General features: G+C 56.7%; 1 protein-coding gene across 3 annotated transcripts in view; it reads right to left on the reverse strand.

Annotated features, from left to right (window-relative positions):
• Positions 1-718: 718 nt before the first annotated feature.
• Positions 719-26,340, reverse strand: part of ZNF469 (zinc finger protein 469) — a 164,391-nt gene continuing 138,769 nt past the window's right edge. For all 3 annotated transcript variants that reach the window (XM_085071381.1, XM_085071382.1, XM_085071383.1), the window contains 2 exons: positions 18,646-18,714; positions 719-14,336 (listed from right to left, as the gene is read on the reverse strand). In XM_085071381.1, coding sequence (XP_084927507.1) covers positions 1,548-14,156 — 12,609 coding nt within the window. In that variant the 5' untranslated portion in view covers positions 14,157-14,336; positions 18,646-18,714 and the 3' untranslated portion in view covers positions 719-1,547. The remainder of the gene's footprint in view (positions 14,337-18,645; positions 18,715-26,340) is intronic.

Here is a 26,340-nt window from a genome sequence, read left to right on the forward strand (position 1 = left end):
TACAATAGTTTTTTATACAATACAAAGAATTGTAAAGATACATATTAACAGAATAAAGCCTCTTTTTTTTTTTCCTTTTAACTCTAAAACAAAACAAAAAATCATTGCAGGACAGACGCAAAGTACTCTGACTGTTCATATCACATCAGTGCATTACTTCACCTCCTTGACTTGGGAGTATTTCAATAAAATCTTTCCATGTCCTCATTTGCACCTGAGATTTCTTTCTGGATCCAAAAGTTCGGTTGTAGAACATGCTTGTTTAACGTGACGTAACCTTTTCGACACTATGGAGTACCAGCATAGAGGAGTTTTAGCCCTAAAGTTGTATTTTCTTCCCTAAGTTTGATCTATTTTTTTCCCTTAAGTTGAATTTTTTTCCCTAAGCTGTATTTTCCCCCTAAAGTGATTTTTTCTCCCTAAAGCTGTATTTCTTTCCCCTCGAGTTGGCTTTAAAAAAAAAACTTCTCTTTTCCTGCTTGGTTTTTTTTTTGACAGGTAACGGCTTCTTCCTACCTATTCCCTTTTATTTATTTTATTTTTTTTCAATCAAGGAAGTCTGTATTCACATTACAAATGAAGAATAGCACCAGTAACTGCATAGTACAAGCGGATACCTATAGAGCCACTACGTCAATACAGTAAGAGAGTTTAGAAGTGATACCATTGAGGGCACTCGGTTTTCGCTGCGGTAAATTGGCACAGTTTTCTCGTTGCACAAAAAAAAAAAAAATAAACCCCCCCACAAACAAAAAGAAAAAAAAAACCACACACACAAAACAAAAAAAACCCCAAAAACCCTAAAAAAATCAGAGTTTGTCACAAGTGTCAAGGTGCAGTTTGCTCGTGGGGACGTTTCTCCTCCAGTCCCATCGTCTACAGTGGTCAAAGAGTGGCAGCATCCTCTGGAGGACTCCGACAGCCCTGGAGCCCCAGAGCTGAGTCGTTCTTCTCTTGACGATGTAGAAACAAAATTCTTAGGGATGGCTGTCAAAATATAGGACACTTGGGTCTTAATTTAATTTTTTAATTGTATCATCGCTTAGGCCAGCTCCCAATTAAATGAATTGTACGGGATTATTTGTGCAAAATCTTCAAATAAAAAAAAAAAAAAAATTTGCTTTCTACAGTGTACTGCACCTTATGAATAAGACGTCTACGGAATGAAGTTCATCTCTTCAAGTACTTTGTACAAAGATAACACAGACACAGACTCAAAAGGGTCTGAGATTTGCAAGTATCCTTATAACCTCAGCACTTCTGCAATAAAGCAATTGCTCTCGACGATTCAGTCTGCCCAAAGCGATTACAATTTCAGTTCATGAAAATCATCAGCAACATCAAAGTTCTAGCATTTGCATGATAAATCAGGTGAATTAAAGTAGATTAGTAGACACAAAGCAAACTATTTCACAGAGGCTGCAGTGCAAGTTCATTTAAGCTAGACAGAGAAATCATGCTACACAAACGAATTTAATGCTTTGATAATTTTTCCCTTGCAAACCCCATGAAAGCAGCTGAGGATCACCATAAGTCACTTCCATAAATTATTCTGAAGTATCTCTTCTTAAAGGAATTTTAAAGCTGGTTAATTTTTGCCCAAAGAGTTGGCTGAGCAGGTTGTTCTGGGACTCGGCGCTGCGGTAGCTGGCCGGTCCGGCCGCCTTGGCCCCACGGGTGGCACGGTGACCGTGCCAGGAGCCACGTGGGGACGGTGCTGGCCCTTTGGCCAACACTTGGTGGAGGCTCTTGCCCAGAATGGCCTTCCTGCGCTTCACGTCGCCGTTGGCGTGGCGGAGCTCCCCCTTCTTCTGGTTGTAAGGGTCCAGGACCATCTTCTTCAGCTGGGGACCTGCCCTGGGCTTGGGTCCCAGCTTGTTGCAGTGCGTGTCCCTCCTGCCGGGGGACAGGGCAGGAGCCTCGGCGTTGCTCCAGCTGCCACGTTTGAGTTCAGCGGCGCTCTCGCTCCTCACCGGGCACGGCGGCCGCGCTTTCTTCTTCTTCCCGTCTCCTTCCATGTTCTCCCGGGAGCCAGAGCTGCCCCGGTGGCTCAAGGACTTGTGTTCTTTCCTCCTCTTGGGGTGAAGCTTGCTGGAGGCTCTGCCAGGCTCTGCATGGCCGTGTCTCACGGCATTGCTGGCCGCCTCACCTCTGGGCTGGTGGCTGCTGGATTTGCCTGGGTTGCCACCTTGGTCCTTGGCACTAGTGCTGCTGTCCTTAGCCTCAGGCATGGATTTCTCCTTCCCTGAGTTGGGCTGCTGACCCTCCTCGGTGCTGCTGCCGGGGCTGCCTGCACTGGGAGGAGCCTCACTACCCACGGTCTTCTTTGGTGGGACCGAATCTTTGGCAGTTCTGTTGAGTGTGGGTGATGTCACCTTGTCCTTCAGGGGCAGGGGCTGCTGGGCACCTTCTGGAGATGCAGCCTTAGGTGTGCCTTCCCAAGCAGAGGCATCACCGGCACTGGGGTTGCCCCATTTGTGGGTCTCTGAGGCTGATGGAGACTCTGCCTGAGGGGAGGGAAGCTCTGAGACCTTCTTGGCAAGCTGGAGAAATGGGATCCCATCCATGGCGTTGGTGTTTGCGCTGGGATTATCCAGGACACACGCCCTATATTCATCTTTGTTGCCTGTGCTTGTTTTTTTATGGGCATCAGCACAGCCACGTTTCTCGGTCAGGTGACAAGCCAGGCCAGCAAGGTCCATGGGAAACTCAGGTGAGTCCATGAAAGGAAGTGGTTTCCCATCAAAGGCTCCTTTTTCCAGCTCCTCGATGGACAGGCCAGCGATGTGGCTGAGCTCGGGGCTGCCTGAGGCAGCTGGTGGCAGGGACTGGGACAGGCAGGGTGGTGGTGCCAGGGGGTCAAACGGGGACTTCTCCATCTCTGCCAGGAGCTCTGAGAAGTCACCCACCAGGACTTCTGCTTTTACTGAAGGTTGGGATGCTCCCGGGTCATCAGGTGCTGTTGGGAAGGAGTCAGCAGCAACCTGCAGGCTGGGGCTTGCATCCTCCACCAGCTGAAGGTCACTCGTGGGGTCCAGCTGGATTGGTGACCTGTGTGGGATTGAGCTGCCATGGTGAGCCACCTTGCGCTTCTTGCTCGGCGGCATTCCCTCCCGGAGAGATCCATCCTCCTTCACCTTCTCCCTGCCCTCCCTGCAGGCAGCGCCAGGCCTCATGACCCCTCGGAACTTGAAAGTCTTGCTGCTGCCCGCCAGGTGCTTCTCCATGTGCCGGTCGTACTGCTCCTTCTTGGAGAAGGTGTAGTTGCACATGCTGCAGATGAAGGACTTCTTGATGACGTGCATGACGTCGGCGCAGAGCTCGCAGGCATAAAGGGTGGTGTGCTTGATCTCCTGCTCCTCCACCACGCCGTGCTCCTGGCTCAGGTGGCTCCGGAGCTCTTTGGTCTCCTGGTAGAACATGGGGCACTTGTGGCACAAGTAAATCTTCTGCAAGCTGTGCACCACCAAGTGCCGCTGGAGCTTGAAGGGTTTGGGGAACTGCTTGCCGCAGTGATGGCAGTCCCGGGAAGGATCCTTGCAGTCTGGGTGCATGGGGACAGATTTTGGAGTGCTTTCACTTTTTGCCATGTGCTCTGGAGATGGGGTGGAGGATGCTTTGGAGGAGCTGGGTGCAGGTGGCTTCACCTTAGCGTTGCTTTCCAAGGGGTCTTTGATCACCTTCTCCTGCTCTAGGAGCAGCTCCTTGGGACTCTTGCTCTCTCTGCTGACCCCGTGCTGGCCGCTGGTTTCACTGTGCCGGGAGGACCTGCCAGGCTTCCTGTACATGATGGTGTTGAGGAAGTGGGTGACAGCAGCATTGTCCTCACCGAAGCAGCCCGGCAGGCCCATCACCGATTTCTGCGCCTGCCCCTTGCGCGCGAACTGGGTGGCGTGCTCCCGGAGGTGCTCGTTGTACATCCAGACGTCGGAGATCTCCTTCAGGCACATCCCGCACGCCCACAGCCCAGCCTTGTTCCTGGCGTGCTTCTCCTTCAGGTGGTCCCGGAGCTGCTCCCGGGAGCTGAATTTCCGCTGGACGCACATGTAGCAGGTAGGTGGAGGGGAAGGGTTGTGGGACAGCTTGTGGAAGTCCAGCTCCCCCAACGTCAGGAACCACTGGAAGCAGACTTTGCATTTGTACTGCTTGTCTTTGGTTTTGATGGTTATCTCCCCGCGGTTTTTCCCCAGTTTCCCATCTTCCAGCTTGCTCCTGTGCTTGCCTGACTTTGGCTTCAAACTCACAGCGTTGTCTTCCCCGTGGCCAGCAAGATCCTCGCAAGGGCCAAAGAAACACACGTCTCTCATTTTCAGCTTTGCGTTCAGCATCTCGATGTCGATGGTGTGGAATTCGGGAGAATCCGAATCCTCGTTATCCTTGGCATCGTAGGACTCCTCCACCAGGTCAGGAGGCTCAGAGCTCACTTCTCGGAGAGAGTGCTCATCCTCAAGGTCCATCAGAGGATCAAACATGTCCTCAGCAGAGAGGCTTTCCCCCTCCTTCTCCAGACTGCCCCAGATGTTCAAGCCAGGGACACTGTCCATGTGGCTGCTTTGGCACAAGAAGGTCAGCATGTTGTCCTCCAGGTCAATGTCCTCCTTCCCTTGGTCAGTCACCTCGTGGTCCAACCTCAGCTCGATGCTTTTAGATCCGTTTGGAGCAGCATCTCCACTCTTTGCCTCGCTGCCATGACACATGTTCAGCATCAGGGCATCATCAACAGAGATGGTCTCATACTCGCAAGGGTCCTCCCTGGTGACACAGAAGGAGCTGGTGTCACTGAGGTCAGAAGCCAGGCGGATGGTGAAGAGGTCGATGGCCCCCTCTGGCTGCAGGCTGACTTCGGGGACAGGTTTGGGTTTCTTGCTGCGCTTCCCATACACCCGTGTGCACTTCCTCCGGACAAACTGGTCATCCCGGGGAAACAGCTGGGAGAACGTGGAATCATCATCAAAAAAGCTCTGGAGCTCCGAGGTGGCCGTGCTGTCCCCGCAGTGCTCCCTGCCTGGTGGCACGTCTGCCTTTGCCCAGTGCTTTGGCTCTGCAGGAGGAGGGCTGGTCCCTTGCAAGGTCTGCAGAGTGCTGTGCCCAGAAACATTCTGGGGGGCTCCCAAGTCATGGTTTTCCAGCAGCAAACCCCCTTCAGCAGGAGCTGTGGGGCCCTGTGGGGTGCCATTCCAGTTCCCGGTGTTGCTGCCTGCCTCAGCACTGTCCCTTGTCCCAGCAGCCATGTCCTCTGTGCCATCAGCACCACGATGCTGCTCTGTGCCCACCTTGCCCAAACCCTTCGCCACTTGCTTCACAAACCCGCTAATCCATTTTTTGCAAGCCTGTGTGTCTTCCACTCCATCTGTATCTTCCACCTCCCCAGGATAGGTGACCACACCTGTGGCTGTGTCCTTGCTGACCATCTCCTTTAGAGACACCATCCTGCTGCCCAGGTCTTCTGCAAGCTCGGCTGCACAAGGGGATTCTTTGGCTTTTTGGGAGTGCTGGGCTGTGCTGGTCCTGTTTTGCTCCTCTGTGGAGATGCAACCACTTGGCTCGTGCAAGCTCTCCATGATCCCGGGCAGGCTGGAGCTGAGGGCAGTCTGGGGAGGACCTGTGTTCTTCTCCAGCTCACACGGACCATCGGGCTCATTCCTGCTGCGAAACACCCTTGCTTTCCTTCGCCTCACTTTCCTGCTGAGCTGCTTCTCAGAATTGGTGTTCTCCTCTCTGAGGTCTTTGCTTTGGCTCCTTCTGCCCTTCTCTCCCTTCCTGACCTGCCATCCTGAGTCCAGCTTCCCAGACGCTGCCTCTCCCGATCCCCTCATCTCCGAGCGTGGCCCCTTTGCCTTCACCTCCCTCTGCAGGACCTGGGTGTGGTGCAGCTCCTGGGACATCTCCAGGGAGATCACACTGAGGTCATTGAGCACTCTGCTGACCACCTCCTGCATCTGCGTGCTGGGCTCCTTCTCCAGGTCTGGCAGTGTTTTGCTGGCAATGTGTTCAATGGTGGAGGTTGACAACTGTGAGCTGCAAGTTTTGTCTTTGACTGATGCCTTCAGGCTCCTCCTGGCCACCTTTTGGGCTGCTCTTGATGTCTTGTGTGCAGGAATCAGAGAGGACCTGGGAGTCCTGCTGGGCTGTGGCAAACCACCATTCTTCACCTGGTGCTTGACAGCTTTGTGCCTGGTCAGGCCGGGCTTGGACCGGAACGTGGCTGAACAAATGTCACAGGTCACCGGGAGTGCACTGGGCTTTTTTCCTTTGTGGAGTTCATTTTGGGAAGGGTCTGGAGCACTGTTGGGTGTGTTGTCTTCTCCTTGGCCCACGCTGTTTAACGCACAAGCTTCTGCAGCCCCATGGCTTCTGGATTTCTCCTCTTTTAAACTCTTTTCTTCACTTTCTGTGGTTTCAGAAAGACCAAGTCTCACCTCTGCTGCCCCTGAAAACTCGTCATTTAATTCAGCAGGACCAAGATCTCTAACCCTGGTAAGACCTCTGCTGATGGCAGCTGGCATGCCCTGAACAGCAAAACCATTGGACAAAGCCCCTGGTTCACTTTGATGGTTATTCCCATTGTGGGAGAAGCTTTCAAGCTTGTTCTCTTGGTTCAGGTCTACCTCCCTTTCTCCCATGGGCAGATGATCTGCTGTGGGCTGCGTTGGATAATCCTGGATTTCTGGAGGAGAGGAGTTGATGGCTGTGTCTGTGATGGCACATCCTTGGTTGTCTTTAAAATTTGGCAACACAACACCGGCACTTTCGGGAATCTCTTTCCCAACACCCTTTTGGTTGAAAGGAGGTGAGCAGGGAACAGAACAATCGTTCCCAGGAGGTTCCTGGTGACCATCCATCTCCAAGGCAGAGCCCACCAGACCATCACTGTGCAGCAGAGCACAGGGTTTCATTTTCCCCTCTCTTTCAGGTGATCCACAGTTACCCAAAACACCACCAGGGAGGTGATGATGACGTTCCTCAGCTGCTTCCATCCCGCAGGGATGCAGTGAGGGAGGGAAGGTGGCTGCTCTTTTCCATGTCCCTTGCTCTGCTGGGCTCATGGTGTGATGGATGTGATGGCTGTTGGGCTCGGGAGGACAACTCTTTGTGACGAATGAACTCGGTGTGGCAGGCAGGGATGAGCTGTATTTCTTCTCATCTGAGAGCTGAGTGCCAAAGCTGGGGACTTCTTCCCCCTCAGCCCCACTGCTTTGCAAGCATTTAAGGTCACAAAATTTGGCTGGAAAAGGCAGGCTGGCTGGAGATTCACCCACGTAGTCACAGCCATTGAGGGACAACTTGGCATTCCCTTCTCCAGGAACCTCTGCAGTGACTGTGCCAGCTTTTATCTCTGTCCCCAAGCTGTGATCCTGGTGCAGAGCCTCCCTGGAGGGCTCTGGGGGTCTGACAGGACACGTGGGAGCACTGCCTGGGGGTTCTGCCCCCTTCCCCACCCAACCCCTTTCCAGCTTCTCTCCCTCTGCTCTGCCCAGCATTTCTTCCTCGAGCAAACCACGGCTGAGGTGGCATTGCTCATGTTTCCTAAATGCCAAGGTCGTTGTGTTGTTATCTTCCTCCTGCTCTTCCCTGAGCCGATCAGCTTTCCCTGCCTGCCCTGGCAGCGGGGTCACTGCGCTGCTGTTGGGTGGCGAGAGGTCATTACGCTCCTGGGAAACACCATCTGCAGGGATATTAATGTCCCCTGGCTCCGTGGGTTCATTTGCTAAGTGCTGTGGCTCTGTTACATTATTTTGCAGCTCCGGCTTTGCTGACATGGATTGTTTTGCATGGTAAGAGGGCTCTGCATCCAATGACTCCAGCTGCTCACAGCCACTGGGAAAAAGCACCTCTTTTCCTGGAGCAGCAATATTTCCTGTGCTGTTTCCCAAGCAGATAGCCCCTTCCCCTTGGGTCTGATTTTCCCCTTCCAAGGCACTGCTGCTCTGCTCCTTGTGCTCCGCCTGGACGTGGGTGGTGGCAGAGGGGTGGCCGGGAGCCAGGAGCCCAGGGAAACACGGCATCAACAACTCCTCCTCGTTGTTCTTCACCGTCCGGGCAACGAAGAGCTGGAGCTGCTGCAGAGGGTTGGCAGAGGTCTCCTGGGATGCCACCACCTCCTGGGAAGGGCGGTCGCTCTCCTTGGGCAGGCTCAGCATCTCAAACAGCAGCAGTTTGGGCTTGCTGGCTTTGTCACTGGCTCCAGGGCTTGGATAGGTGGTGGGGCTCTTCCTCTCCTCTGCTTCCTCCACCAATGCAGACTCACCACCATCCCCTCTGAGATCCACAGCATTTTTCCCTGTTTTGGGGGACTCAGTCTTGCTGAAGGGTCTTTCTTCTGTGTCTGGGACCTCTTTGACGTGAGGTGAAAAGGCGAGATCCACGGCTGGGGCTGGACCCTGCCGAAAGCCAAATTCAGGTTTAGGGCTCGGAAGATGGGCATCAAACTTCTCCAGCTCTGCAGGATCAGTGTCTGCTTTCCCTGGCACAGGGAAGCCCTTGGCACCATGCTGGCATGGCAGGGATGGCAGGCAGTCTTTGGTTAGCTGTGCTGCATCTGTGATCTTGGGGAACATGGAGTCGGTGACAACAGGAGGGCTTTTTGTCACAGGGTCTGCGTAGACAGAAGCCTCTGTTTGGTCAGTTGAGTCAGGCAGACTTTTGGAAGGAGACCTATTTTCCATCTTCCTGGGCTCTCTTTCCTCAGCAGCCACAGCTCCCTGGAGCTGCTCGCTGTTGTCTTTGGAGCAGAACTGGTTTGTGGTGAGTGGAGTTGGCACACACATCCCAGCTTCCAGCGAGCCCAGCTCCAGTGGGCATGGCCAGGGCTCCCTGGGCCTCTCGTAGCCCTCACAGGTGGTCACCATGTCCGGCTTGTCCCCTCCCAGCCTCTCCCTGATGCAGAGGCTCGAGCTGCCCAGCTCATCTGCCAAAAACAGCCCTTTCTCCTGGCCTGCCTCTGGCCCTGGCAGTGCCGGGAAGCGCTCAGCCCCCTGCGCTTGCAGGTGGGCAGCCATGCTCTGCTCAGATTTTGGGAGGCTGACAGACACTTCAGAGTCCAACTTGCTGGTTTGCAGTTGGCTTTCCAGCTCTGTGACCAAGCGCTTGATCTCCAGCTCATCGTCTGACATGTTGCTCATGAAAGTCACGTTGTAATCCGCCATCCTGTCTGGCAGCGGCAGGGAGAGCTGGCTGCTGGGGACAGCTCCTTCCTCGGGGAACTTCTTGGCTGGTGGCTTCTCCACGGAGAGGCTGTGGAAGTGACTCATGTCTTCTGGCAGCATGGGAGCCACCTCCTCCATGAGGGACCAGTCTTTCTCGGGCATGAAGGGAGGATATGGTTGCTCGAACGGCAGCAGCTTGCGGGTGGCATTCCCAGGACAGGGGAACGTTGTCACATATCCATCCTTGCTCTCGTACGGATCGAACTCGGAGACGGGAAGCTCTCCAAATATCGACGAGGAATCGAAGCTGAGAGGGGAGGACACTTTGCCCTGCGGCATTTCCGCGGCAAAAGGGGAGATGTTGGAGTGCTTCTGCTCAAAGGAGGTGGCGCTGATGTCATCCCGGCACAGGTACATGTCATCCATGTGGGAGGAGCCCAGGGCTGGGGCCTTTGGGAAGAGGTTGTCATCATAGTGACCTGGAAGGCCTTTGGGATCAAAAAATGCGTTGTCACTGCTGATGTACGGATTGGGTGCCTTGGCAGGGAGCATCATTCCCACTGCATCCCCACCGTAGGTGGGAGCTGCTGCGGGATAGTCCTTCTGGCTGTCACACAGTCCCTGGCCCTTCACGTATTTCATTCCTGCTCCCGAGTAGGTGGCACTGCCCTGGCCAGGACTCGCTGCAGTACTGCTGTGGGGTGCAGCAATCACCTCCTCTGTGTGGTACTTCAGCCCTTCGCCTGGGAAAGGAGCAAACTGGTGCCTCTGGTGGTCCATGGGCAGCTCAGGAGAGTTCTGAGCCTCCAGGGTGGGTTCTCCTGCCTCACCTGGGTGCTTTGCTGCTCCTTTGGGCTCTTCCAGCCCCTCCTTGGAAGACAGCCCAGTGGGGCTCCTGCCTGGGGTGGCTGTGATGGGCATTTGCCCTTCCTGGGGCTGTGGTGACAGATCCCCCTTTGCACAGTCCATGGCAGCAACATCTGGCTCAGTACTCGGCCGTGTCCTGGAGCCTGCCAGCAAAGGTTTGGCTGAGCCAAACCTCCTGCTCCCCCTGGGAATGTCCTCTTTGCTCTCCTGGCTCATCTTTGGGCTGCTGTCCTCGGCAAGGCTGAGCGGAGTCCTTGGCACACGGGCCGGGCTGCCCGAGCGCCTCCTCCTCTGGGTGCCACCCTTGTCCCCAGCCCCAGCAGCACAGGGCGAGCTCATGCCCATCTCTCTGGGCACACCGTGGTTGCTGCCAGCAGATGAGTGGCTGCTCCGCCTTCGGGCTCTGGCAGCACAATCCTCTTTCTCAGCATCCTGCTGACTCGAGACTTCCCCGTCCTCCTGTGCCTCCTTTTTCTGACTGTCCCTTTTCCGGCTGTAGCTCCAGGCTGGGTCTTTCTCTCCAGCTCTCTCACTTCTGCCCAGGCGTTTCCTGCTGAAGCTGTACTTGCTCCTCCCGATGAATCCCGTGCCACGCTTCTTCCTGCCCCGGGGCTTGCTGCACTCTGCCCCCTCCTCATCCGAGTCAGACACGTAGTCGTATTCCCTCAGCCTGCCCTCCTTGGTGGCTGCCAGTGGCCTCTCGGTGGCCTGGGGGAGCTGGGCCTGCTTGCTGCTCTTCACCTGCAGTTTGTGGAGTTTGTTCTTCTGCTGCACGATCTTGTGGATGAGCTCCTTGCTCCACGTCCCGCTTCGGGGCTTCCGCTTCTTCATGTCCTTCATGGAGAACCGGGGTGGCTTGGAGCTCTTGGTGGTGACGCCCTGCCCCGCCTCGCTCTTCACTGGAGGGTCCTGGCTGAGTTTTCTGGGTTGCTTTTGGCTGGAGGTGGTGGCAGGGGGGATGCTGTTCTTCCTGCCTGCCCTCAGCCTGGCTGTCCTCTCTGCTCCCTCAGCCACGGGATCTGACTCCTGCAGTGCCACCCTCCGTGCCACCCTCCCCTTGTGAAGGTGCTGCTTTCCTGCCCCTCTCTTCGCCTGCTCCCCACCTGGGTGGCTCTCTTCATAAACACAGCCAGCCTTGGCCTCTCCCACTGCCTTCTCCTCAGCTGCCTGCTTGGATTTGCTGTCCGAGGCCAGCCCTTCCTTGGCCTTTTGTGCCATCCCTGCCCCGGCCGCCTTCACTCCCGGCAGCTCCTCGTCAGCAAACACATCGATGAAGCTGCTGTCGATCTCCGGGTTATCTGACTGGTATCCCAGGCCATTGAGTGCCTCAGTGATCAGGCTGTCCAGCTTGGCATCATCAATGTCCAGGTCGGAGGCGCTGAGCGGGAGGGAGCCGCTGGCCAGGCTGTGGAAAAGGCCTCCCTTCAGGGCATCCTCCTTGCCCTCGCTCTTGCTTTCCCCATCCAGCAAGAAGTCATCACTCTTGTTTAATGCCAACAGCTGCCCCTGGGGGTCTGGAGAGAGCCCCAGGCTGGGGGCTTTGGGAGGCTCTGGTGGGAGAGCTTTCCGCCCCTCGGCTGCCCGAGGAGCATCCTTGGGCTCTCCCTGGGCGGTGGGGTGGGAGGCGCAGAACTGGCGGTGCTGCAGGAAGGAGGACAGGTTGCTGTAGTTCTGGTCACACTGTTTGCAGGTCAGCAGCACGTCCAGCTGGTCCAGGCTGGCGCTGCTCAGGGAAGTGGCCAGCAGGTGATGGGAGGAGTATGGTGGAGGAGGCTGCTCCCCGTCCAGCCCTTCCGAGCATCCTTTGGCCAGCTCCCCGCCCGGTTTGTGGAACGGGCTGGCCGGGGCGCATTTCAGGAGGTTGTCATCTTTCAGAGCATCCGGAGGGAAGTGGAAGGACTTGACAGAGTCTGGGGGGTGGTAATGAAGTGAGCTGGGACTGAGGATGTCGGAGGGGTGGAAGGCTTTGTTGGCATCCTTGGCATGGCAGGGGTGCTGGAAGAAGGGCGAGGGGGTCAGCGCTCCGGACATCTGGCTGTCGTCGAAGCTGGGATTGAGTGGACTGCTGGACATGGGCGACAGCGACGAGCAGGTGCTGCCACAGGTGGGGTTGGGGACAGGGGACGGCAGCGGGGACTCGCAAGGTGAAGCAGCCACCAAGGCTGAGGGCGGCAGGACCAGTGCCGAGCCCGACGAGCTCCTTGAGGGAGGAGGAGGAACTGCTTGAGCCATGCTGTAGAACAGGGCTTTGCTTCTCGAGTCGCAGGCAGGAGATCCTGGTTCCTTCCCGCCCTCAAAGGAAAAAGCTCCCGTCACGCTGGGATCTCCCCTCTGGAGGCTCTCTCCTGACAAGAGCTTTTTGCCGTGATACCCCGGAGAGCTGCTGATGGGGGGCCCTTTCTGGGCTTTCCCACTGCCCTGCCAGTCCGATGTGCCCAGGGGGTAGGGGAGCTTCTGGCTGCTGATGTGTCTTGACAGCTCCAGCCTGTTTGCACCGGGCATTGCAGAAGGGAGGTGCATCTGCTGCCAAGGCAGCCTGGCATTCTTCTGCCTGTGCTGCCTCTGCTCGGGGCCAGACTGGCACTCGAATGAGAACTGGTTTCCAACAGGGTTTGAATAAGGTGCTGAATTCTGGTCCATGGGAGAAAACGCCTTCGTGGCACCTTCCCAAGCTTGCACAAGCCTGGGGTGGGTGGGTGCCGTAGTGGGAACGCTCGTCTCGAAAGGCACGGCTCCCGCGCCGGTGCTGCCCGCGGGGGAGCTGCAATAGGCCTTGCTCTGAAAGTGCACTTGGGACAGGGAGGTTGGTGGCACCGTCCTTCTCAGGGGGCTGCTCTGCACCAGCAGCCGTGGGCTGGGGACACTGTCCTTGGCCGAGGCTTGCCTCTTCCCGGCCGGCTTTGGCATGGTAGGCGAGTGTAAACTAGACGGAAAAACAGCTTGGTTTTCTTGGAAAGTGCTTGGGTTTTGGTCGATAGCACCAGACGACGGGAGAGCACCGGTGGGGTCGGCGGGATGCTCGGCCCTGCCCTTGCAGCAGGGCAAGGGGCCGTGGTGCGGGGCGGGCGGGTGCAGGAAGGGCGGCGGCGGCGGGGGGACGGGCAGCACGTACAGCCTCCCCTCGGGGGACACGCTCTCGTAGGCAGCCCCGCTCAGCGGCTCCTCCGGCCACTCTCGGGAGGACGCGTGGAAGGCGAAGGCGCCGGGAGCCAGCTGGGCGGCGGTGGCGAGTCCCACGTCCAGGTAGTCCTGGCTGGCGGTGTCGCCGCGGAACGGCTCCTTGCCCGCCTCGTGCAGCAGCTGGAAGGGGAACTGGCACGGCAAAGCCCCCAGGCCGTGCACGGCGCCTTTGCCACCCTCGGAGAAAGAGCTGGGCTTCTGCACCGAGATCCCGTAGGTAGCACCGGCGAAGCTCTTCTCCGCGGAAGGCCAGGACTCGGCCCGGTTTGCCTGAAACTCTAAATAATGTAGCTGCCCATGGGTGCCGGGGCTCTTGAGGGGGATGCCGGCGGCGGGGGGCTGCCCCTTGGCGCCGAGGGAAGGGCCGGGCTGTGAGGTATAGTTGCTGGAGGTCCTGCCGCCGCCGGCATCGGGGAAGCAGCGGCCGAAGCCGAGTTCATCCGGCCGCAGCTCGGCGTCGCGCTGGGGGATGCCGGGCACGTGGAAGCGATAGCTGCCGGCCGCGGGGGCCACCTCCGCCTTCTTCGGGGGTGTCACCTTCTGCTGGGGGTAGGCGATGCCGATGGTGGGGCTGGGCCGGCTGCCGGCGATGCTGAGCCGGTAGAGCTGCTGGTTGCCCCGCTCGCCCTTCCCCGAGCGCCGGCCGCGCTCCCGGGCTCGCCCCTTCCCCGGCGGGGACGGCGGGCTGCCCTTGCCCTCTCCCCAGGCGCTGTCATTGCCGAACTTGGGCTTGCACTGGAGGGATTTGAAGTCGATCTTGCCCGCTTGCTGCGGCCGGATCACGGCTTCCCGCTGGCTGTGGGGCTCCTTGTCCTTGGGGCCGGGGAAGGGGGACGTGCCCTCCCCGCCCAGCGCCCTGCCATCCTTGTCCCCGCTGCCTTCACAGCCGAAGTCCTTGTCGGGCTCTTTGGGGCCGGCCTCAGCCTCGCCGGTGCTGTAAACATGCTGGGTCTCTCCAGTCATGATACCGAGGAGGGGACAAGGCTACAGAGCGCCACTGTCCCGTCCCGCTGCCAGCTGCCGCGGCCCCGTCACGGGCATGGTCCTCCCCCGATGGGCACCGGCGCGGGCAGAGGGGCAGCAGCTCCCCGGGGCCGGGGTTGGTCCCGAGGGCCGGCGGGGCTCTGCCGCATCCTTTCAGACCTGCAGACAACAGGACAGAAGAGGGGAAGGGTGCGGGTCAGTCAGGGAAGGGGCCAGAGGAAGGACGGGACAGATTTCGGCCCCTTTTCTTGGGCTGTGATTAGAGGAAGAGGCACTGCAACCCCCCCGGGGTGAAGCCCGGCAGCTTTGGGCTCTTCAAAGGATGCTCCGAGCAGTTCACCTCTGGCAAAAGCTGCTGAGGAAGCACTTTTTTTCTCCCGGGAAAGCTATTTCTGGGTTACTTCTTAGCAACATAAGCAGAAAAAGATGACAGAAGAGCTCCACCTACGGATTAGTGGGAAGGGCTGTCGGGATGGGCTGGGAGAGGCACCCTGGGAAGGGCTCTCTGTCCCCATGTCCCCGTGTGCCCGTGTCCCCGTGTGCCTGCGTCCTCATGTTCCCGTGTCCCCAGCTCCCCGCTGAGCAGGGAAGACGAAGGGAAAAGCTCTTGCTCCACCACTTTCCCCCTGGAGCTTTCATTCTTCGTGGCTCTGAAATCCTTGGAGAAAAAACCTGAGCTTCTGCTGCCTCTGCCTTAACTTTATACCACCCTCCCTGCAAATTGCTCTGGAAATTTTAGACGTTATTAAGCAGGCAAAGGCAGAAAAGCCGAGTCCCGAATTTACCAGCTGATTTTACAACCCAGACCTCGGGGCGTTGGACACGGAGCACAAGTCGAGCGCAGCCTTTTAAAAGGCGCCACCAGGATTTTATATGAAAAAGGTTTTAATAAAAAGAAGGGTAAAGTTCTGCTTTAAAGAGTCTTTTTTTTTAAAAAAAAAAAAAAAAGTCTGTTGGAAACAGTGAGGGTTTATTTCTCCTGCCTCACTGGAAATGTTTCTTTACCGTCTGCTGCAGTGGGTCAAGGCACGGCACTGCTGGGAGGGGGTGAGGAGCAGGAAATTCAGCTTATTCCTCTCCTCCTGGATGTAATTCCCTCAGTTCCCAACCCCACTTTATCCACCCATCCTGCCCGGCAGTGCCCTGAGCAGAGAAGGAGAATTCCTGCAGGAAAAGAGGAGCACCCTGCATCTCTGCAGTGTTTCTGTGGCTCATCTCTCCATTCCCACCTGGAATCTGTCGGGATGAGCACCCCCAGTGCTGCTGGGTTATTAATAACAATATTTGGGACAGAGAGCGGCGGCTGCATCCCCCTGCACTGCCGGGGGTCTCCTCTCTGCTTCGAGCTCCCAGGCCTGAATTCCTCCCCAATTTCACACCCTGCCGAGCGAAACGGATCCGAGGCCGATAGGGTCGGAGCCGACCGTGCCGCCTCTGCGGCCAAAGCTCACACGCGGCCCTTTGGCACAAAGGGCTCTGCTGGGAAAACAATGCCCCACTTATGCCTGAGCCAGCCACAACTCCAGAGCCCGTTTGCTGCTGTTTAAATTTGCAAAGGCTCCTTGCCAAGATAAAATACCCAAGGCCAGCGCTCGCTACATTATCACAGTCGGGCTTTTCAGCCACATAAAGGAGCCTTTTTTTTGTTTTCGGGAGGGAAAGGCTCGTCGGTGTGGCTGGAAAGCTGCGGGATTTGCACGGCAAGGGCTGGGGGGGAGCCAGGAGACACAAACATCCTGCTCCCCGTGCTGGCAGAGGGATGGGGATGGGGACAGCAGAGCTGGTGGCACGCAGGGCTGTCCCACTGACGATGGGACCCACGGTGGTGGTGGCACCGGGCAGGAGATGGGTGTGAATTCACTCCATGCAAAGCACAGATGGTGCATAGGTATAAGGGCAAGGTGTAAATTCAGCATTTGTTGGGCACAATGCCCGTGCCAGGCTTTGGGGGTCCCCTGTCCCTGCCTGGGGGTCCCCTGTCCCTGTCTCTTGCTGGCTGTGGCCGCTGGGATCACTCTGAGGTGGCCCAGCAGCCCTGGGAGCAGGGAAATCCGGGGCCTCATACGGCTCCGATGGGGCCATCGATAAGGAGGGCTGGGCGTGTTGATTTAAAGTGATATTCCCCAGGCACCTCCTGCATCCCTCCCCCGAGGGGTTATGGATCTGGCACAGGCACAGTTCACCCCCAGTGGGATGGGAAACCCAGGAAAAAATGGAAATAGCGCCTATTTCATGCGGCTTTTCCAGCCCCAGGCTCCTCTCTGGGTTACCACTGGCATCGCTTCTTGGATTCTGACATTTCAGCTCCTGGAAGCAGAGCTGGAAAGGGATGGAACGGAGGCGAAGGAAGCTTGGCTTTAAAAATCCCCATGTGATGTTTGTTGCCAGGCTGGCTGGCTGCAGGGAGAGCCATCCTCACCTGCCTCTGAGTGTCCTGCCGGGGTTTGGGACATCCTCCCGCTCCTGGGGTCACCTGTGTGGCTCAGGGGACAGGGGACACTGCGGGCAGGCTGGCAGCAGCCTGGCTGGCACTGCAGTGCTGCTCAAGGGACAGGTCCCATCCTGCCGGGAGCCCGACGTGCCAGACGGGTTGTGATTCACCGCCCTGCCTGCTGCTGCCTCCAGCGCCGCCTGTGCCCACGGGGCAGAGCTCTGAGCGCCTCGGAGCTCCCCAGTCCCTCTGTGCTTATTCCTGTATTTCCCCAGCAAATCCCGGGGGATCACAGCCCGCCCAGCATGGGTAAAGCCTCCTTCCCAAGGGCGAAAAGCTGGAATTACACCAGCAGCTCATTTGGGACACCCGATAGCACCACAGCATGGGGAGGGGACAACCAGGTCCCCACCGCAAGCAGGACAGTGACAGGGGAAGCATCTCCCCGGGCTAAACCCACGCCAGGAGGGAACAGAACGGTTGTGTGAGCTGGAAAAAGCCAAACATCCCACCGGGAAAGCCCAGCAGCTGCTGGGGAAAGCAGAGGCAGGGAGAGGGGCATGGCTCGGCGGGGCTGGCAGGGCTCAGCCTGGGCTCAGCCTCTCCCCGCGCTGACCTTGGCGAGTGGGTGACTCGCGGTGACTCGCGGTGACTCAGCTCCATCTGCCAATCAGCCCGATAACGAGAGCGCTCCCGGAGCCTATCGCTGCCGTATCGCCCGAGCCCATCAGCCGGGAAGGGAATGTTCCTGCTCGGCCTCCGCACAGCGCCCGGGGCAGGCCGAGGGGCGAGGGGCGAGGGGCGAGGGGCGAGGGGCGAGGGGCGAGGGGCGAGGGGCGAGGGGCGAGGGGCGAGGGGCCAGGGGCGAGGGGCGAGGGGCGAGGGGCGAGGGGCGAGGGGCGAGGGGCTCCGCTCGGGGTTTGGCACAGGGGAGCTCAGCGGCTGCTCCGTGCCAGGAGGGGTCTGTGTGTGACCAGCGACAGCACAGGAGATGTGCCAGGGGAGGTTTAGGGTGGATATCAGGGAAAGGTTCTTCCCCCAGAGGGTGCTGGGCACTGCACAGGCTGCCCAGGGAAGGGGCACAGCTTTAAGGTTGCCAACACTCCCAACCCCACTTTAAATTACTGGGGGCTCAGTGCAGGGCCAGGAGCTGGATGGATGATTCCTTCCAGCTCAGGATACTCTATAATTCCATGGAGCTGCTGCTGTTGTGTTTGGGAGCACAGCAGCTCAGGGATCAGGGACAGGCGTGGGAGTGGGCGGCTGGAAAAACTCAGGATGCCAACGGGGTGGCATCAGCCAGGGAAATGCCCTTTGCGGTGCTGGTGGGAGGGAGATGGGTGGGGGCAGCATTCCAGTGCTAAAGGGGCTCCAGGAGAGCTGGAGAGGGACTGGGGACAAGGGATGGAGGGACAGGACACAGGGAATGGCTTCCCACTGCCAGAGGTCAGGATTAGATGGGATATTGGGAAGGAATTCTTGGCTGGGAGAGTGGGCAGGCCCTGGCACAGGTTGCCCAGAGGAGCTGTGGCTGCCCCTGGATCCCTGGAAGTGTCCAAGGCCAGGGCTTGGACCAACCTGGAAGGTGTCCTTGCCCATGGCAGGGGGTGGAATGAAATGAGTTTTAAGGTCCCTTCCCACCCAAATAACTCTAGGATTCCACGAGGGGGTTCCACACAGAATCCCTTGGCTCTGGAGGCTTTCACTGGCTCCACACGACACGAGGGTGACTCTGAACACACTTTGTCCCCAAAAAGAGCCTTTTAACCCCTGCCTAAAGGACTGAAATCCCACCCAGATGGATCAATCCCAGAAAGGCTTTGTCTGAAGCTGGGAAAAACCCCTTTCCTTGTCAACTCTCCCCTTCCCCAAGCCCTTTAAACTCCCTCCCTCTTGCCTCTGAGCTGCAGCAGGGCCAGAGAAGGTCTCTGAGTATCCCTGCAGCCAGAGGTGTTCCCAGAGCCCATCTGGGATGGGGAGGAGAGAGTCTGGCTCCCAAAAATAGCATCCCAGCCCGTGCTGTCAGCTGGCCCCTACCTTGGCACCCTCCGTGCTCAGCTACTGCCGCGACTCACTTTCACCTCCCATGAAAAATGGATTTCTTGGCTGCAAAGGAAAGAGAGAAATATGTCAGGAATCTGCCTTTGGCTTGGCTGAGGCAGCGCGGCGTGCAGGGAGAGCTCAGAGCCAAAAGTGGGGATTCCACCCCAAAATTGCCATCCTGGCCACTCCCAGCTGGGTGCCTCAGGTGGGGGGCTTTGCCTGGGTGCTGTGGGAGGGAGGAAATTGAGGAGATGGGATCCAACCTCCTCCTCTGCTGCATCCCAGCTCTGTCCCTGTATCCCTGCATCCCACTGGGATACCTCAGAGCTGATGAAACATTTGGATTTTCATCCTATCCATGGTCAGGATTCGGCTCTGAGAGGCAGGAAATGATGGAAAAGGAGGAGGAGGAGAGGGGAACTGAGGATGGCCAAAGCCCAAAGCCCAGCCCTGGGCATGCTTTGGGCACAGGGAGCTGCCAGCCTGCTGCCAGCCAGGCCTGATCCTGTGCTCCTGCCATTCCCAACCCTCCTGCCCCCCACAGGGAGCTTTTCCCCAAATTTGGGTAAAAATGGGGATTTTAAGGGCTCTCTGTTACCTCCCTGCTCCTCGAGAAAACATCCTGACACATCAAACCCTCTGTTAACCCACCTCCCAAAAACAGAGAAAAGCAGGATGAGGGCTCTGCTTCCTGCCTGGACACAATGCAGCAGTGGGAGCATCACATCCAGAGGGCTGGGACACCTCCCTGCCAGCCCAGGTCCCTGCTGTCCCCAAGGAGGGAGGCTGGGAGTGGGGACTGGGGCTGTTCCAGAGGGACAGGTTTGGGATGGACACAAAAATTGGGAAATGGCTGGGCTGGAGCATCCCTTGGGAAGAAACCACAGCAGGAAGGAGCCAAGTCTTGGTGCTGAGAGCTTGAAAAGGAGCTTGGGTGAGGGGATGGGAAAGATTCTGGGGATGCAGACACACAGGGACACACAGAGGGACACACACAGGGACACACAGGGACACACACAGGGACACACAGGGACACACAGGGACACACACAGGGACACACAGGGACAGTTCTGCATGTTCTCATCTGGCTGTGTTGGGGCAAAAAGTGATTTCCAGCCGATTTTTCTGGCCCAAAGCAGCTGGAAGGTTGTTCAGAAAGTTTCTTTCCTGCCCACAACGATCCAAAACTGATTTGCTGGATCTGAGCTGCTTGGGATTTCCAAACTGGTGAGGCTCCAGCTTTCACTGGGGATCCAGATTTAGCAAACAGAGCTAATCCTTTAGAATGCAAAATCACGGAGGAGGAGGAGGAAAAGGAGGAGGAGGAGGACAGGCTGAGCCTGGCAGCTCCCGGGGCTCCCCACGGGATGTGGGGGTGTCACAAGGTGGTGTCACAAGCCATGTCTCGGCGCCGTGCCCACGGTCCCTTCCCAAGCCCCAGGCGCTTCCAGAGGAGGCTGCAGTCTGGGATTCTGCTGGGATGGGGGAGAGGAGGAGAGTCCAGATCCAGCTCAGCCCCAGCTGGAGGCCATCCCAGCCCCAAGGGATGGAGGCTCAGGGTGACCTGGCAATTCCCGGCTCTTGGAGCTGCTCCAGCGCTTTCCAGAGGAAATCAGACGGCTGGAGACAGGGAGAGGGGAGGCTCTGCCCAGGGTCAGCTCCGCTTTTTTCACCCATCACGGAGCGGGAGAAGCACTGGGATGTGCCAAGCAGGGCCGGGAGCTGCCAGGTTGGAGCCACACCGGGGAAATTCGGGTTGGATCCACATCTCCTCCTTGGAATAGCCAGGAGCTGCATCCTCCTGCGCTGCTCCCGAGGGAAAATCAGCTCCCAAATCCTCCCTGCGTTTTGATGCCCTTCAGAGCGTCTGCATCCCTAAAAATCCGGAGGCATCGGACATCTGAGAGCTCCCGAGGCTGCGCTGGGTTTAATCTCGCTGGGGATCTCGCAGGGCTGGGGCTGACAGCAGCATCTTTGTGGGGCTGGAATAAAGCCTGACTTCTTCTGCCATTTATTTAAGGAATATTAATCTTTCATTTTCCTCCTAAATGCCCCTCTTTGCTAAGGACCTATCTGTTACCTAAGTGCTCCGATAAATCTTCGAAGGTAAAATTACATGTTGGATGCTGCCAGAAGGGTACATTTAAGAATACTTCCTAAATTATCAACTGCATTAATCTTAATTACTTGGGTGAAAGTAGAGTCTGGCATTAGGGTGGACTAAATTGAGCGGGTGTTTGTTTGTCTTTATCATATCACATATTTGAGATCATTTAACAGAGCCCAGATAAAAGGGGCAGCGAGGGGCAGAGCAGCTGCCTGCTGGAAATGCTGGCTCTGGGAGACAAAGAGCAGCTGGGAGGGGACCCTGGGGGTGCCTGAGGTGGCAGGACCTGCCTGGGGCAGGTGGCACCCAGGGAAAAAAATCGAAAAAAAAAATCAAAATGGACTTCTCAGACAGCAGGTTGGGTGATAAAAGCAGTTTTGCAGAGAGATGGGATGGGGGAATGATTTTAAATGGAAGGAGAGGAGATGGGATATTGGGAAGGAATTCCTCCCTGGGAGGGTGGGCAGGGCCTGGGATGAATTCCCAGAGAAGCTGTGCTGCCCCTGGATCCCTGGCAGTGACCAAGGCCAGGCTGGAAAACACTGCTGATGGGAAATGTCCCCATCCCAGGGCTGTGGGACTTGGCCACATTCCTCATCCAAGAGGGAATTTGCATAAACCAAAAGGGAGGAATTCCCTCTCTCTGGTTCCCTTTCAAATATAAGGAAAATTTGTCCCTGGGAATCCTTGTGCATGGGATGCTGAGGGTGGCACGAGGGCAGAAATGATTCCATGCTGCTGGGGAAGTGCAGAAAAGATGGATTTGGGAGAAGGGGAGCTCAGAGGCCACACCAGGACCATCCACACCCCTGGCTGACCCCTGGGCATCACCAGAGCACCTTCCTGTGACCCCAAATCCCACTCATCCCACTAGCCCAGCATTTGGATGCAGATTCCCAGTCTGCATTTCCCTCTCAGCCTCCCGTGACCCCCAAAAAAGGGAGAAAAGAGCCAAAAATCCCAGGCAATGACAGCATCCCCAGACCAATCTCACGTTTCCTTCCTGCCTGGGTCTGCTCCAAGCTCCTGCTCCTGCTCCCAGCCCTGGTCAAACGGGGACAGGAAACCCGAGAGCCATGAGCACATCCCAGGATTTTCACCCAAGCCTCATCTAGCTCCTCGTCCTTTTGGCATCCTGATCCTCTCCTTGGGAGCAGCTGCTCAGGGCTGGGCTGGTTCTGCCTTTGGGCTCAAGCAGGGATCACTGGCAGAAATTAATTGGCTCCCTGCAATTAAGCAGTCCCAGGGTTCAGCTGGGGAGGGGGGAGGAATGGCAGAATCCAGAAATTCCTTGGGATGCTGTGAGGCCCTGGAGTGGCAGAGGGACAGAGGGAGGACATGTCCCTGTGGGTGTCACCCTCCTCCTGGCTGTGCCCAGGGTCACAGGTCCTGCCCAACCCCGCCAGGCACAGAGGGATCAGCAAGGGCAGGAAATCCCAAAGTTCTTCCCAAAATGCTCTGGATGAAGGGATGCAGAGGCCCAGAGACCTGGACAGAGCTGGGATTGGGCTGATGGAGAGGGCAGCACCTCGCCTGGGGCTCAGGGGGACTGTGGGAAGGACAAGGACCATGGGAAAGACAAGGATCTTGGGTGGCACAAGGACCATGGATGGCACAAGGATCCTGGGTGGGACAGGGACCATGGTGGCACAAGGACAATGCAAGCACAAGGACCATGGTGGCACAAGGGGGACAAGGATTCTGGGTGGCACAAGGACCATGGTGACACAAACACCATGGGAAGCACAAAGACCATGGGGGCACAAGGACCATGGTGACACAAGGGGGACAAGGATTCTGGGTGGCACAAGGACCATGGTGACACAAGGGGGACAAGGATTCTGGGTGGCACAGGGACCATGGTGACACAAGGACCATCCCAGCACCGACCAGCAGCCCAAGCACAGACACTCTGGGCTCACCCACCCAGCTGGCTGGATGATCCTGTCACCCCAAAACCCCAGGATGAGCCACACCCCTGCCACCTCAGATCCCTCCCAGAGCCCATCCCAGTGACTCCCAGCATCCCAAGGCTGTCCCACAATTCCGGATGCTCCCGTCCAGCCTGAACCAATTCCCACAGCATCTGATAGGAGGAGACTGCTGCCAGATTTGGGGGCTTTTAAGCTGTCAACTTTCCTATAATTATTAGCAATGTTTTCAATCAGTTCTCCTCTTGAAATTTGCTTCGGAAAGACAAGATTAATGAGCATTTCCTTTGGGGATTTATTGCACTGTTAATTATTCTCGACCAGAAATTTGGTGCAGAATATTATCAGCTTTTTTTTTTTTTCTTTTCAATTAAAAGCGATTATAATTTGCTCTCCATAAAAGAAAAGTGGATTTCAAATAAAAAATATATTATTCCCCTTTTCCTGATTAAGTATAATAGTCAAGTGATGGAGATAAAAGTAGCCGGTGGCTCTGGCAGGCCACGTTGTGCAGACATGAACTTGGGCCCCCCCGGCAGCACTTCCACCCCTGCTGGGGTCCAGAATTTTGGGATAACGGGACTGGGAGAGGCCAACTTGCAATTGATGGAGTTTTCCTGCAGAGGGAAGCAAAGGTGTCTGAAAGGAGCCGCCGGTGCAGAGCCAACTTTGGGCGAGGGGCTCAGGGAGGAGGAGGATGGCGATGGGGATGGGGAGAGCCGGGATGCTGCTCCAGCAGCCACCTTCTCCCAAATCAAGTTTGGCTGCAATTCCTCGAGTCGGGAGATGCTCTGGGGGATGTAAATCCCACCGGGAAGGTGTTGGAAGAAGCCCAGATTTCTCTTTTCACACAACAAACGCCTTTTGCAGCGGGTTTGCTGCAGGACCCGAGCGGGGCCAGCCCTGGAGAGGTGGCTTTGTCCCCTCGCTGCTCCCCAGGCTGTCCGCCCTCCCCAGCAGACATTCCTCGGGTGTCTCCCGAATGCGAAACATCCCGAAAATGCTGCGAGGACAAACCCTTGCGTGGTGGGGGTTGGATCCGATTTCACCCGAGCACGGTGGGGAGCACGGGGGCTTTGCTGGAGAGCAGCCTCAGCCCAGATCCTGCCGGATCTTTAACCTCAGCTTTAACCCAGGCTTTAACCCAGGCTTTAACCCAGCTTTAACCCAGGCTTTAACCCCAGACTATCTTTAACCCAGGCTTTAACCCCAGCTTTAACCCAGGCTTTAACCCCAGACTATCTTTAACCCATGTTTTAACCCCAAGCTGTCCCTGCAAAGCCCAACTGCTCCCCTTGGCTCTGGGAAGCAAAGCAGAAGTTGAGTTAATGTGGATTTCGGTTGGGAATGTCCCGTGCTGGCAGATTTGGGGGTTCCTCGGTGGGGTTGTGGCTGGGGTGTCCCTCAGGGGGGACAGGGTGGTCCTGCTTCCAGTGCCACCTCTCCTGAGCAATTGCCATTGCTTGTCCCCACGGCAAAGGGGATGCAGAGGGTTTTTAGGGAAGGGAATCACATCCCAGAGAGCAGTGAAAGCAGCTTTGGAATTCTGGGGTTTCCCTTCCTTTAGGCTCTCTCTCCCAGCTATGGGGCTGGGATGCTGCAGTGGGTACCATACCCCAAGGAGAGCCGCACCGATGGGAGAGGAGCTGTCACGGTTTGGATGGAAAACGACCTGGTTTGGATGGAGAACGACCTGGTTTGGCTTCCTCCAGCTGGAGCTGCCTGGAGCCAAGTTTGCCATCACCTTGCACAGAGTTTCCCTGGAATTCACGGCTCTTGGAAGGCAGGAGGGATGTTCCAGGCAGGGAAAGGTTTAGGAAAAGGACACTCCCTGTGCTCTGCCGCATCCGAGCTACAACACAAATCAGCTTCAGGACACAGCCAGGGGGCTAAACGGGAATTTTGGGAAGCAGAATCCCAAAGAGCCGTCCTGCCGCAGCCCCCGCGGCCCCGCTGGCTGCAGCCGCCGGCGCTGAGCGATGCTCTCTGTTCTCCACGGGAGCAGCAGCGCTCGGGGCCAAGAAAAACGCCCGGAGCTATAAAAAGTCTGGGGAACAGAGACACATTCATGGACAACTTCAAGGATGCCGCGGCAGCCGGGCGGGATCCAGGAGCAGCCCCGGGCGGCAGCAGCGGGATGGCTCCAGCCCCGGGCAGTGCCAGCCAGCCCCGCCGTGCCAAGGCCGTGGAAAAGCGCGATGGATTCGCACTGCCCCTGCTGCATCCCGGGGTTGGGGGGTGGGGAGGAGCTGCGCTCAAATCCCGGCGTTTCCCGTCGGTTTTCCCGGTTTTTTCCAGCCGCTCTCCTTGCCAGCCCCGGGTCAGGTTTGTGTGCAGGTGCCGAACACGAGCCAGGCACATGCCTGCGACTTCAAAGGGCCAGGAATGAAAACCATCCCGCCGAGGGATTTCCAGCCCTTCCTGCTGCTCCAGCTGCTGGGTGGCAGATGTGGGACACGGACACATCCCCGAGCTCCAGCCACGGCACCAGCCAGGCTGTCCCCAGCTGGAGAAACCCCTCCGTGCTGCTTCTCCTTCTTTTCCTGCTTTTCTGCTTCCCCAGCCCCATCCGAGCACCAGCAAAGCCGAATAATACCAATATTCACAGCCCAGACAAATCCAGGCTCTGTTTGCTCCCAGGAATGTTTTCTCCAGAGACACTCCAAGCGACAAAATCCCCTTCCTCACGCTGCTGGATTCTTCTTTCATCAGGCAAAAAGAAAATGAGCCGAGGGTTGAAGAATGGCATCCTGTCGATATTTTCCTTTTGCTGGTGCTGAATGAGCTGGAAAAGCTCTTGGAGTCCAAGGCCATTCCTGCTGTGTTGGTCCAGGACAGCATCCTTCTTTAGGGATGCAAAGCAAAGGTTGGGAATTTCTCATCTGCTCCAGGATATGGTTTTCAGGCAGAACAGGGAGATTTTAAAATGTTGTCTCAGAGCTCTGAGGAAAGGATGCTGCTGCTCTTCCCACAGCTCCCAAGGGATGCTGAATGGGAAAAGGTGCTGGAAAGCACAGAAATGAGGGAATCTGGGAATTTCCCCCAGCCTGGGGTGGGCAGCACCAGCAGGGAATGGGATCCATGTGACTCATCCCTCTCCTCATCTTCAGCCACTCCAAAATTCCTCCAAAAAGGAGGAATGAAAGAACTCAACCCTCTGGGAGTCTGGGGAAAAAAGGGATATTTTTATATCCTGGCTGGAAGATGGAATTCTTCCCAACAGCAATAATTAAGAAAAAAATTTAAAAAAAAGGTGAAAGCCACTGATTAATGGTTTCTCTCCAACCCCTGGATGCAGGGAGGAGAGGGAAGGGATCAGGACATCACTGCCTGTCTGACAGGCCACACTCATCCCAGGAATAACTCTCCTGTCCGCAGAAACCATCCCAGACAATACCTAATCCCATGGACACCGGAAAGGATTCCTTTCCCTCAGCCCAGTGCTAACGCAACACCACCAAACCCCACATACTTTCCCAGTGAATTCACAGACCGAGAGCATTTTTTTCCTTCACCTGGAGATTTAAAGCTCTGGGAGGAGATTTTTTTTTTTTTTTTGCAGGGAAAGTCATGTGGGATCTTGCACGGGGATCAGGAATAACTGTGCATCTCTCATCTCTGCTGCTCCTTTTCCTCCTTTTTCCAGCCAAA

This window comes from Lichenostomus cassidix, chromosome 11, assembly GCF_008360975.1.
Source record: "Lichenostomus cassidix isolate B80296 chromosome 11, HeHo_3.0, whole genome shotgun sequence".
Classification (NCBI taxonomy): Eukaryota; Metazoa; Chordata; class Aves; order Passeriformes; family Meliphagidae; genus Lichenostomus; species Lichenostomus cassidix.